This window comes from Moschus berezovskii, chromosome 4, assembly GCF_049115385.1.
Source record: "Moschus berezovskii isolate FMDL1 chromosome 4, NW_MosBer_1.0, whole genome shotgun sequence".
NCBI lineage: Eukaryota > Metazoa > Chordata > Mammalia > Artiodactyla > Moschidae > Moschus > Moschus berezovskii.
In genome coordinates, this window is record NC_142463.1 from 90,825,712 (window position 1) to 90,838,798 (window position 13,087).

At 43.3% G+C, this 13,087-nt stretch overlaps 1 protein-coding gene across 1 annotated transcript in view; it reads left to right on the plus strand.

The window, feature by feature from the left end:
• The window catches only part of CHI3L2 (chitinase 3 like 2), a 271,894-nt gene extending 266,201 nt beyond the window's left edge, over window positions 1–5,693 (plus strand). The window contains exon 9 of the mRNA XM_088835570.1: window positions 5,562–5,693. Coding sequence (XP_088691696.1) covers window positions 5,562–5,582 — 21 coding nt within the window. The 3' untranslated portion in view covers window positions 5,583–5,693. The remainder of the gene's footprint in view (window positions 1–5,561) is intronic.
• Window positions 5,694–13,087: the final 7,394 nt, after the last annotated feature.

The window sequence follows — 13,087 nt, forward strand, 5'->3', positions numbered from 1 at the left end:
CAAGGTCTTGAGCCTTGTTCCTCTTTTCCCCAAGATCCATCATAGTGGCAATTTAAACAAGTCAGCACTTTATTCCAGAGCCACTCATTACCCAGATTTCTTTGGCAATTGAAGGTATCAACTTTTTAAACATTACATAACTACTTGGGGGTGCTGGCCACCAAAAAGTTTAGGAATCTCTGCTCTCGGATTTGGGGGCCCTGGGAGGCTCATCACACTCACTTCCCAGTCTCTGCAATTTTATATCCTGTGTCAGCGGTCCCTTGCCAGCAGAATCAGCTGCTGTGATCAGCAGTCTGGGATATCCTGTTTCTTTAGCTTCTTCTTCCAAGTGAAAGTGAAAGTCACTCAGTTGTGTCCGACTCTTTGCGACCCCATGGACTATACAGTCCATGGAATTCTCAAGGCCAGAATACTGGAATGGGTAGCCTATCCCTTCTCCAGTGGATCTTCCCAACCCAAGAATAAAACCAGGGTATCCTGCATTGCTTGGGGCTACTTTCCAACTTAAAGCAATTCCCTTATTTCTGGAAATAGCTCCTGAAATACAGGGATAGGTTCTGGTAAGGTGTAACATTGACCAAAGAGATACAGGACAATAATATTCCTGAATCTAAGTCATATTTAATGACAATTCTGAAGAAAAAGCCCAGGAACTCCTGGTAGAGGGTCTGGGAGCTTACTGTGACTTCACTCTCCCTTTTAAAGCTCTAGTGTCTCATTTTTTAAAAATAGCTACCATTCTAAAGGAGATCAATCCTGGGTGTTCCTTGGAAGGACTGATGCTAAAGCTGAAACTCAAATACTTTGGCCACCTCATGAGATGAGTTGACTCACTGGAAAAGACTCTGATGCTGGGAAGGATTGGGGGCGGGAGGAGAAGGGGACGACAGAGAATGAGATGGCTGGATGGCATCACCGACTCGATGGACATGAGTTTGAGTGAACTCCGGGAGTTGGTGATTGATAGGGAGGCCTGGCATTCTGTGATTCATGGGGTCGCAAAGAGTCAGACACGACTGAGCGACTGAACTGAACTGAACTGAAACTCCTCTAGTCAATAAACTCTGCTTTATTGACTATGCCAAAGCCTTTGACTGTGTGGATCACCATAAACAGTGGAACATTCTGAAAGAAATGGGAATAGCAGACCACCTGACCTGCTTCTTGAGAAATCTCTATGCAGGTCAAGAGGCAACAGTTAGATCAGGACATGGAACAATAGACTGGTTCCAGATAGGAAAAGGAGTACATCAGGGCTGTATATTGTTACCCTGCTTATTTAACTTATATGCAGAGTACATCATGAGAAATGCTGGGCTGGAAGAAGAACAAGTTGGAATCAAGATTGCTGGGAGAAATATCAATCACCTCAGATATGCAGATGACACCACCCTTATGGCAGAAAGTGAAGAAGAACTAAAAAGCCTCTTGATGAAAGTGAAAGAGGAGAGTGAAAAAGTTGGCTTAAAGCTCAACATTCAAAAAACTAAGATCATGGCATCCAGTCCCATCACTGGCGAAGGCAATGGCAACCCACTCCAGTACACTTACCTAGAAAATCTCATGGATGGAGGAGCCTGGTAGGCTGCAGTCCATGGGGTCGCTAAGAGTCGGACACGACTGAGCGACTTCACTTTCACTTTTCACTTTCATGCATTGGAGAAGGCAATGGCAACCCACTCCAGTGTTCTTGCCTGGAGAATCCCAGGGACGGGGGAGCCTGGTGGGCTGCCGTCTGTGGGGTCGCACAGAGTCAGACACGACTGAAGTGACTTAGCAGCAGCAGCAGCAGCACTCCCATCACTTCATGGTGTATAGATGGGGAAACAGTGGCTGACTTTACTTTGGGGGGGCTCCAAAATCACTGCAGATGGTGACTGCAGCCACGAAATTAAAAGATGCTTACTCCTTGGATGTGGAGAAGGAAATGGCAACCCACTCCAGTGTTCTTACCTGGAGAATCCCAGGGACGGGGGAGCCTGGTGGGCTTCCGTCTGTGGGGTCACACAGAGTCGGACACGACTGAAGTGATGCAGCAGCAGCAGCAGCAGCAGCAGCAGCAGCAGCACTCCTAGGATGGAAAGTTATGACCTTCACTTACTTCCAGGGTTTGCTCAGATTCATGTCCATTGAGTCAGTGATGCTATCCAACCATGTCACTGTCTGTTGCCCCCTTCTCCTCCTTCCCTCAATCTTTCCATGATTCAGGGTCTTTTCCAATAAGTTGGCTCTTCACATCAGGTGGTCAAAGTATTAGAGCTTCAGCATCAGTCCTTCCAATGAATATTCAAGGTTGATTTCCTTTAGGATTGACTGGTTTGATCTCCTTGCAGTCCAAGGAACTCTCCAGAATCTTCTCCAGCACCACAGTTCAAAAGCATCAATTCTTTGGGGCTCAGCCTTCTTCATGGTCCAACTCTCACATCTATACATGACTACTGGAAAAACCATAGCTTTGACCATATGGACATTATTTGAAAAGTGATGTCTTTGCTCTTTAATATACTGACTAGGTTTGTCATGGGCTTCCCTTGTGGCTCAGATGGTAAAGAATCTGCCTGCAATGCAGGAGACCTAGGTTCAATCTCTGGGTCAGGAAGATTCCCTGGAGGAGGGCATGGAAACGCACTCCAATATTCTCGCCTGGAGAATCCCCATGGACAGAGGAGCCTGGCAGGCCTCAGTCTATGGGGTCACAAAGAGTCGGACATGACTAAGTGACTAAGCACAGGTTTGTCATAACTTTCCTTCCAAGAAGCTAGTGTCTTTTAATTTCTTGGCTGCAGTGACTGTCTGCAGTGATTTTGGAGCCCAAGAAAATAAAATTTGTCACTGCTTCCACTTTGTCCCCATCTATCTGCCATGAAGCGATGGGACCAGATGTCATGATCTTAGTGTTTTGAATGCTGAATTTTAAGTCACACTCTCCTCCTTTACCTTCATCAAGAGGCTCTTTAATTCCTCTTCATTTTTTGCCATTAGAGTGGTATCATTTGCATATCTGAGGTTGTTGATATTTCTCCTGGCAATCTTGATTCCAGTTTGGGATTCATTCAGCATGGCATTTTGCATTATGAACTCTGCATATAAGTTAAATAAGCAGGTGACAGTATACAGCCTTGACATACTCCTTTTTCAAGTTTGAGCCAGTCCACCGTTTCATGTCTGGTTATAACTGTTGCTTCTTGACCTGTATACAGGCTTCTCAGGAGGCAGGTTTTGTGGTCTGGTATTCCCATCTCTTGAAGAATTTCCCACAGTTTGTTGTGATCCACAGAATCAAAGTTTTAGTGCAGTCAAGGAAGCAGAAGTAGATGTTGTTCTGGAATTCCTTGCTTTCTCTCTGATTCAACGGACATTGTCAATTTGCTCTCTGGTTCCTCTGCCTTTTCTAAATCCAGTTTGTACATCTGGAAGTTCTTGGTTCACATACTTCAGAATCCTAGCTTGAAGGATTTTGAGCATTACCTTGCTAGCATGTGAGATGAGTGCAACTGTGTTGTAGTTTGAATATTATTTGGCATTGCCTTTCTTTGGAATTGGAATGAAAACTGATCTTTTCCAATCCTGTGGCCACTGCTGAGTTTTCCAAATTTGCTAGTATATTGTATGAAACACTTTAACAGCATCATCTTTTAAGATTTAAAATAGCTCAGCTTAAATTCCATCATTTCCTCTAGCTTTGTTTGTAGTAATGCTTCCTAAGGCCCACTTGACTTCACACTCCAGGATATCTGGCTCTAGGTGAGTGACCACACAATCGTGCTTATCTGGGTCATTAAGACCTTTTTTGTATGGTTCTTTTGTGTATTCTTGCCACCTCTTTTTAATCTCTTCTGCTTTTGTTAGGTCCTTACTGTTTCTGTCCTTTATTGTGCCTGTTCTTGCATGAAATATTCCCATGATATCTCCAATTTTTTTGAAGAGGTCTCAAGTCTTCCCCGGAGAAGGCAATGGCAAGCCACTCCAGTACTCTTGCCTAGAAAATCCCATGGACAGAGGAGCCTGATAGGCTGCAGTCCGTGGGGTCGCTAAGAGTCAGACATGATTGAGCGACTTCACTTTCACTTTTCACTTTCACACATTGGAGGAGGAAATGGCAACCCACTCCAGTGTTCTTGCCTGGAGAATCCCAGGTACAGGGGAGCCTGGTGGGCTGCCGTCTATAGGGACGCACAGAGTCAGACACGACTGAAGTGACTTAGCAGCAGCAGCTAGTCTTCCCCATTCTATTGCTTTGTTCCATTTCTTTGCTTTGTTCATTTAAGAAGGCCTTCTTGGAGACAAGAATATTCAATGGGGAAAAGACAATCTCTTTAATAAGTGGTACTGGGAAAACTGGTCATCCACTTGTAAAAGAATGAAACTAGAATACTCCCTAACACCATACACAAAAATAAACTCAAAATGGATTAAAGATCTAAATGTAAGACCAGAAACTATAAAACTCTTAGAGGAGAACATAGGCAAAACACTCTCTGACATAAATCACAGCAGGATCCTCCATGACCCACCTCCCAGAATACTGGAAATAAAAGCAAAAATAAACAAATGGGACCTAATTAAAATTAAAAGCTTCTGCACAGCAAAGGAAACTATAAGCAAGGTGAAAAGACAGGCTTCAAAATGGAGAAAATAATAGTAAATGAAGCAACTGACAAAGAATTAATCGCAAAAATATACAAGCAACTCCTGCAGCTCAATTCCAGAAAAATAAATGACCCAATCAAAAAATGGGCCAAAGAACTAAACAGACATTTCTCCAAAGAAGACATACAGATGGCTAACACACACATGAAAAAATGCTCAACATCACTCATTATCAGAGAAATGCAAATCAAAACCACAATGAGGTGCCATTTCACGCCAGTCAGAATGGCTGCTATCCAAAAGTCTACAAGCAATAAATGCTGGAGAGGGTGTGGAGAAAAGGAACCCTCTTACACTGTTGATGAGAATGCAAACCAGTACAGCCACGATGGAGAACAGTGTGGAGATTCCTCAAAAAACTGGAAATAGAACTGCCATGCAACCCAGCAATCGCACTCCTGGGCATACACACCGAGGAAACCAGAATTGAAAGAGGCACATGTACTCCAATGTTCACCGCAGCACTGTTTATAATAGCCAGGACATGGAAGCAACCTAGATGTCCATCTGCAGACGAATGGATAAGGAAGCTTTGGTACATATACACAATGGAGTATTACTCAGCCATTAAAAAGAATACATTTGAATCAGTTCTAATGAGGTGGATGAAACTGGAGCCTATTATATAGAGTGAAGTAATCCAGAAAGAAAAACACAAATACAGTATACTAACACATATATATGGAGTTTAGAAAGATGATAACCAATACCCTGTATCAGTTCAGTTCAGTTCAGTCGCTCAGTCGTGTCCGACTCTCCGCGACCCCATGAATCACAGCACGCCAGGCCTCCCTGTCCATCACCAACTCCCGGAGTACACTCAAACTCATGTTCACAGAGTCGGTGATGCCATCCAGCCATCTCATTCTCTGTCGTCCCCTTCTCCTCCCGCCCCCAACCTTTCCCAGCATCAGAGTCTTTTCCAGTGAGTCAACTCGTCTCATGAGGTGGCCAAAGTATTGCAGTTTCAGCTTCAGCATCAGTCCCTCCAATGAACATCCAGGATTGATCTCCTTTAGAATGGACTGGTTGGATCTCCTTGCAGTATAAGGGACTCTCAAGAGTCTTCTCCAAGACCACAGTTCAAAAGCATCGATTCTTCGGCGATCAGCCTTCTTCACAGTCCAACTCTCACATCCATACATGACCACAGGAAAAACCATTGCCTTGACTAGACGGACCTTGGTTGGCAAAGTAATGTCTCTGCTTTTTAATATACTATCAAGGTTGGTCATAACTTTCCTTCCAAGGAGCAAGCGTCTTTTAATTTCATGGCTGCAATCAGCATCTGCAGTGATTTTGGAGCCCAAAAAAAATAAAGTCTGACACTGTTTCCACTGTTTTTCCATCTATTTCCCATGAAGTGATGGGACCAGATGCCATGATCTTTGTTTTCTGAATGTTGAGCTTCAAGCCAACCTTTTCACTCTCCTCTTTCACTTTCACCAAGAGGCTTTTGAGTTCCTCTTCACTTTCTGCCATAAGGGTGGTGTCATCTGCATATCTGAGGTTATTGATATTTCTCCCAGCAATCTTGATTCCAGCTTGTGCTTCTTCCAGCCCAGCGTTCCTCATGATGTACTCTGCATATAAGTTAAATAAGCAAGGTGACAATATACAACCTTGACGTACACCTTTTCCTATTTGGAACCAGTCTGTTCCATGTCCAGTTCTAACTGTTGCTTCCTGACCTGCATACAGGTTTCTCAAGAGGCAGGTCAGGTGGTCTGGGATTCCCATCTCTTTCAGAATGTTCCACAGTTTATTGTGATCGACACAGTCAAAGGCTTTGGCATAGTCAATGAAGCAGAAATAGATGTTTTTCTGAAACTCTCTTGCTTTCTCCATGATCCAGCGGATGTTGGCAATTTGATCTCTGGTGCCTTTGCCTTTTCTAAAACCTGCTTGAACATCTGGGAGTTCACGGTTTACATACTGCTGAAGCCTGGCTTGGAGAATTTTGAGCATGACTTTACTAGCGTGTGAGATGAGTGCAATTGTGCGGTAGTTTGAGCATTCTTTGGCATTCCCTTTCTTTGGGATTGGAATGAAGACTGACCTCTTCCAGTCCTGTGGCCACTGCTGAGTTTTCCAAATCTGCTGGCATACTGAGTGCAGCACTTTCACAGCATCATCTTTCAAGACTTGAAATAGCTCAACTGGAATTCCATCACCTCCACTAGCTTTGTTAGTAGTGATGCTTTCTAAGGCCTACTTGACTTCACATTCCAAGATGTCTGGCTCTAGGTCAGTGATCACATTATCGGACTATCTTGGTCATGAAGATCTTTTTTGTACAGTTCTTCTGTGTATTCTTGCCACCTCTTCTTAATATCTTCTGCTTCTGTTAGGTCCATACCATTTCTGTCCTTTATCGAGCCCATCTTTGCATGAAATGTTCCCTTGGAATCTCTAATTTTCTTGAAGAGGTCTCTTGTTTTTCCTATTCTGTTGTTTTCCTCTATTTCTTTGCATTGATCACTGAGGAAGGCTTTCTTATCTCTCCTTGCTATTCTTTGGAACTCTGCATTCAGATGCTTATATCTTTCCTTTTCTCCTTTGCTTTTTGCCTCTCTTCTTTTCACAGCTATTTGTAAGGCCTCCTCAGACAGCCATTTCGCTCTTTTGCATTTCTTTTCCATAGGGATGGTCTTGGTCCCTGTCTCCTGTACAATGTCACGAACCTCCGTCCAGAGCTCATCAGGCACTCAAGACAGCAAAAGAGACACAGATGTATAGAACAGTCTTTTGGACTCTGTGGGAGAGGGTGAGGGTGGGATGATCTGGGAGAATGGCATTGAAACATGTATATTATCACATGTGAAACGAATCGCCAGTCCAGGTTCAATGCATGATACAGGATGCTCGGGGCTGGTGTACTGGGATGAACCAGAGGGATGGGATGGGGAGGGAGGTGGGAGGGGTGCTCAAGATGGGGAACATATGTACACCTGGTGCAGATTCATGTCAATGTATGGCAAAAAAAAATACAATAATGTAAAGTAATTAGCCTCCAGTTAAAATAAATAAATTAATTTTTAAAAAAAGAAGGCCTTCTTATGTCTCCTTGCTCTTCTCTGGAACTCTGCAATCAGTTGGGTATATCTTTCCCTTTCTCCCTTGCTTTTTGCTTCTCTTCTTTCCTCAGCTATGTTAAAAGTCTCCTCAGACAACCACTTTGCCTCTTGCATATCTTTTTCTTTGGGATGGTTTTGGTCATTGACTCCTGTACAGTGTCACAAACCTCCGTCCATAGTTCTTCAGAAACTCTGTCTAGAAGATCTAATCCTTTGAATCTATTTGTTACCTCCGCTGTATAATCATAGGGGATTTGATTTAGGTCATACGTGAATGGTCTCATGGTTTTCTCTACTTTCTTCAATTTAAGCCTGAATTTTGCAATAAGGAGCTGATGATCTGAGCCACAGTCGGCTCCAGATCTTGTTTTGGCCCACTGTATAGAGCTTCTCCAACTTTGACAGCAAAGAATATAATCAATCTGATTCTGGTATTGACTATCTGGTGACGTCCATGTGTGGAATTGTTTCTTGTGTTCTTGGAAGTATGTGTTTGCTATAACCAATGTGTTCTCTTGGCAAAACTCTGCTAGCCTTTGCCCTCCTTCATTTTGTACTCTAATGCCAAATTTGCCTGTTACTCCAGGCATCTCTTGACTTTCTACTTTTGCACTCCAGTCCCCTGTGATGAAAAGGACATCTTTTTTAGGTGTTAGTTCTAGAAGGTCTTGTAGGTCTTCATCTTCATAGAACCATTCAACTTTAGTTTCTTTGGCATCAGTGGTTGGGCGAAAGTGTTGGATTACTGAGATGTTGAATGGTTTACCTTGGAAATGAACCGAGACCATTATGTCATTTTTGAGACTGCACCCAAGTACTACTGCCTTTCAGACTCTTCTATTGACTATAAGGGCTTCATTTCTTCTAAGTGATTCCTGCCCTCAGTAGTAGATATAATTCAAATATAATTCAACTGAATTAAATTTGCCCATTTCTATAGCTGCTTCATTCTTTCTGGAGCTGTTAGTAATTGCCCCCCCAATCTTCCCTGGTAGTATATTGGACACCTTCCAACCTAGGGGCCTCATGTTCTGGTGTCATAGCTTTTTGACTTTTCATACTGTGTCTGGTGTTCTCCCGACTCAAGTGGTTTGCCATTCCCTCCTCTAGTGAATTGCATTTTCTCAGAACTCTCCACAATGACCCGTCCATTGTGGATTGGCCCTGCACAGCATGGCTTATAGCTTCATTGAGTTATGCAAGCCCCTTTGCCATGACAAGGCTGTGATCTATGAAGGCATGTGATCCATGTCCTTTGGGTTTTTGCTTCCTGTTGTTGTTTAGCCACTAAATCATGTTCAACCCTTTTGTGACTCCATGGATTGTAGTCCACAAGGCTCCTCTGTCCATGGGATTTCCCAGGCAAGAATACTAGAGTGGGTTGCCATTTCCTTTTGCAAGCGATCTTCCCAACCTAGGGATTGAGCCCAAGTCTCCCGCTTTGGCAGGTGAACTCTTTATCACTGAGCCACCAGGGAGTTTACTTCCTACGCTTGGGCTATGAGCTCCATGAGAGCAGAAACTGTCTTAATTATATTGCTAATGTCCAGCATACTGCCTGACATATACAAGTGCCCTATAAGTTATCTTAGACATAGTTATTAAACAGAAGTAGCTTGAGTATTACACTGAGCTTACAAAAGAGTTGCTATTTCCCTGAAAGCTGTTTTATTCTAAAAATAAAAAAGCAGCGATTTAAAAACTTTTCATTTTTACTTGGATTTAAACTCTTACTATTAAAAGGGCTTCCCTGGTGGCTCAGATGATAAAGCATCTGTTTGCAGTGCGGGAGACCCAGGTTTGATCCCTGGGTTGGGAAGATGCCCTGGAGAAGGAAATGGCAGTCCACTCCAGTACTCTTGCCTGGAAAATCCCATGGATGAAGGAGCCTGGTAGTCTACAGTCCATAGGGTCACAAAGATTTGGACACGACTGCAAGACTTCACTTTATTTCATTTCACCTCTCATATAAGTCAAACTAAAGTCATGTTGTACATGTTAGAGCAAGACTTCTTCAATTCCCAAGGTGATTTATCTCTTCCTGGAGAATGTTTCTATCTCCACTTGCTAAGATAGAGGGAAACACAGGCAATGACACAAGAGTTATCTTATAACTGAAAGGAACCCAAAGATTATCTAACCCCACTCCCTAACTGACCAGAATTTACACTGCAGCCTCTCCTGAGGGGAGTTACCTCATGGTAGACCTGAAGTCAGCCTCCTGGTGGTGGGTCCGAATAGACCCTGTTCTAAGGTGGGTGCTGCCACAGACACATCTGAAGAAGTGAGGTGCTTGTTCTGTCCATATGTGGGGAACCACATGATGAGCTTCTCATCAGGAACCCCATCATCTCACTGATATTCTTATGGCAAGTTCCCAGGGAAATATTCAACTTAAGGCTCAGACACAGTTCCTCTCCACCTTCCTCCCCATTTCTGCTTCCCAGTCCTAACCAATGGTTCCTACCTCACAGTGTTGAAGTAGATAAACTCTCCATGATCAGTGGGACCCTGGTGCAGGTAGCTATTGTGTCCTTTACTGGTGTGCCAACCTCCATGTATATTGTAGGTCAGCACATGATGAAGCCCAGGAGCCTAGGAGGGAAGTGGCACAGGAGGGGCAAACAGCAGCTGAAGCTGGTCATTACCATGATGGGGAGACTGAGGCCATGGCCATGGCTATGCTGCAACTGAGACACTTCTCAGGGACCCAAGAAATTATCTGGCAGTGTTTTATCTTTTATTTTTCAGTGATGATCAACCAAATCCTAGAAATCTGGATACAGATACATGACAAAGAACTTTCTCTAACTTTCCTTTTCTGCTCACTAGTGGCATGACTTCAGTGGGGGTGACAAGCCTTCCTCTCCCTGGATTGGTATAGTAGGTGGGTCAAGTGCATTTATGCAAGCCCACTGGAGAACCTCAAGCCACTTAGAATATGTGGAGCATTCTCTAGATCCTAAGCAGGAGGCAAGAGTGTTTAGCAAACATGAGTAGCTTCCAGGCAAGAGCCCTGAGGAAGAGAAAGTGGAGGAGAACTCCAAAAACACCATGAAGATGTACTGTGTTGAGTTTATGTTAAGACTTTGTTAATTAGTTTGACTGCAGCTCCATGGGTCTCTCAGGTTTAAGTTTCGCCTTGGAATGAGACGTGCTGTTCAGGCCTTTGGGTATTGCTGCTTGACTCACACTCCAGTTCTGGCCATTTCATAACCCAAAACAACAGTTCCTTTGCCCGCAGACATGGCTCCCAAGATCAGTAGACAGGGATGGCCTGTGGCTTGGGTCTCAGCTTCAAAAGCTGATAATATTTCTAGTTGGAAAAGATAGGATAGTATTGATGATTATGGTAGTGATAATTTTAGGGAAAATACATGACTCATATGTGATCCAGATTTTAATTTAAATATATGGAAATTTATATTTAATTATATATCAGTTCAGTTCAGTTTCAGTTCAGTCACTCAGTCGTGTCCGACTCTCCGCGACCCCATGAATCACAGCACACCAGGCCTCCCTGTCCATCATCAACTCCCATAGTTCACTCAAACTCATGTCCATTGAGTCGGTGATGCCATCCAGCCATCACATTCTCTGTCGTCCCCATCACCTCCCGCCCCGAATCCCTCCCAGCATCAGAGCCTTTCCCAGTGAGTCAACTCATTGCATGAGGTGGCCAAAGTATTGCAGTTTCAGCTTTAGCATCAGTCCTTCCAATGAACACCCAGGACGGATCTCCTTTAGAATGGACTGCTTGGATCTCCTTGCAGTATAAGGGACTCTCAAGAGTCTTCTCCAGCACCACAGTTCAAAAGCATCAATTCTTCAGCGATCAGCTTTCTTCACAGTCCAACTCTCACATCCATACATGACCACGGGAAAAACCATAGCCTTGACTAGACAGACCTTGGTTGGCAAAGTAATGTCTCTGTTTTTAATATACTATCTAGGTTTGTCATAACTTTCCTTTCAAGGAGTTAGCGTCTTTTAATTTCATGGCTGCAATCAGCATCTGCAGTGATTTTGGAGTCCCAAAAAATAAAGTATGACACTGTTTCCACTGTTAGCCCATCTATTTCCCATGAAGTGATGGGACCAGATGCCATGATCTTCGTTTTCTGAATGTTGAACTTCAAGCCAACTTTTTCACTCTCCTCTTTCACTTTCATCAAGAGGTTTTTGAGTTCCTCTTCACTTTCTGCCATAAGGGTGGTGTCATCTGCATATCTGAGGTGATTGATATTTCTCCCAGCAATCTTGATTCCAGCTTGTGCTTCTTCCAGCCCAGCGTTCCTCATGATGTACTCTGCATATAAGTTAAATAAGCAGGGTGACAATATACAACCTTGACGTACTCCTTTTCCTATTTGGAACCAGTCTGTTGTTCCATGTACAGTTCTAACTGTCGCTTCCTTACCTGCATGCAGGTTTCTCAAGAGGCAGGTCAGGTGGTCTGGGATTCCCATCTCTTTCAGAATTTTCCACAGTCTATTGATATCCACACAGTCAAAGGCTTTGGCATAGACAATGAAGCAGAAATAGATGTTTTTCTGGAACTCTCTTGCTTTCTCCATGATCCAGCAGATGTTGGCAATTTGATCTCTGGTTCCTCTGCCTTTTCTAAAACCTGCTTGAACATCTGGGAGTTCACGGTTCACATATTGCTGAAGCCTGGCTTGGAGAATTTTGAGCATGACTTTACTAGCGTGTGAGATGAGTGCAATTGTGCAGTAGTCTGAGCATTTTTTGGCATTGCCTTTCTTTGGGATTGAAATGAAGCCTGACCTTTTCCAGTCCTGTGGCCACTGCTGAGTTTTCCAAATTTGCTGGCATATTGAGTACAGTACTTTGACAGCATCATCTTTCAGGATTTGAAATAGCTCAACTGGAATTCCATCACCTCCCCTAGCTTTGTTCGTAGTGATGCTTTCTATGGCCCTTTCTATGCTTTCTTGACTTCACATTCCAAGATGTCTGTCTCTAGGTGAGTGATCATGCCATACATTAATATAAATAAAAATAAGTAAACATAATATATAAATATATTAAAAATATATGTAAAATAAAATTATGTTTATATAAAAATATAGCAGTATTTGTGGGAAAAAAATATCCTGTGTGTGCTGAAATGTGTTTACCAGGTGCATGTGTGTGTACACGTATGTGTGGATGTAAGTGAACTAAGGCTTGACACCAAAGTGTCTGGAATATTTTCCCCTGCCCTAGGGCCCCAGGTACTCAAAGTCAAGGTCAATGCCATCAAACATACAGCCAGACATATGTGATCAGTGGGTCAATGAATACCATGCAATTGCCTGCCTTGTTTACCATGGAGGTAAACTTGGAGAAGGCAT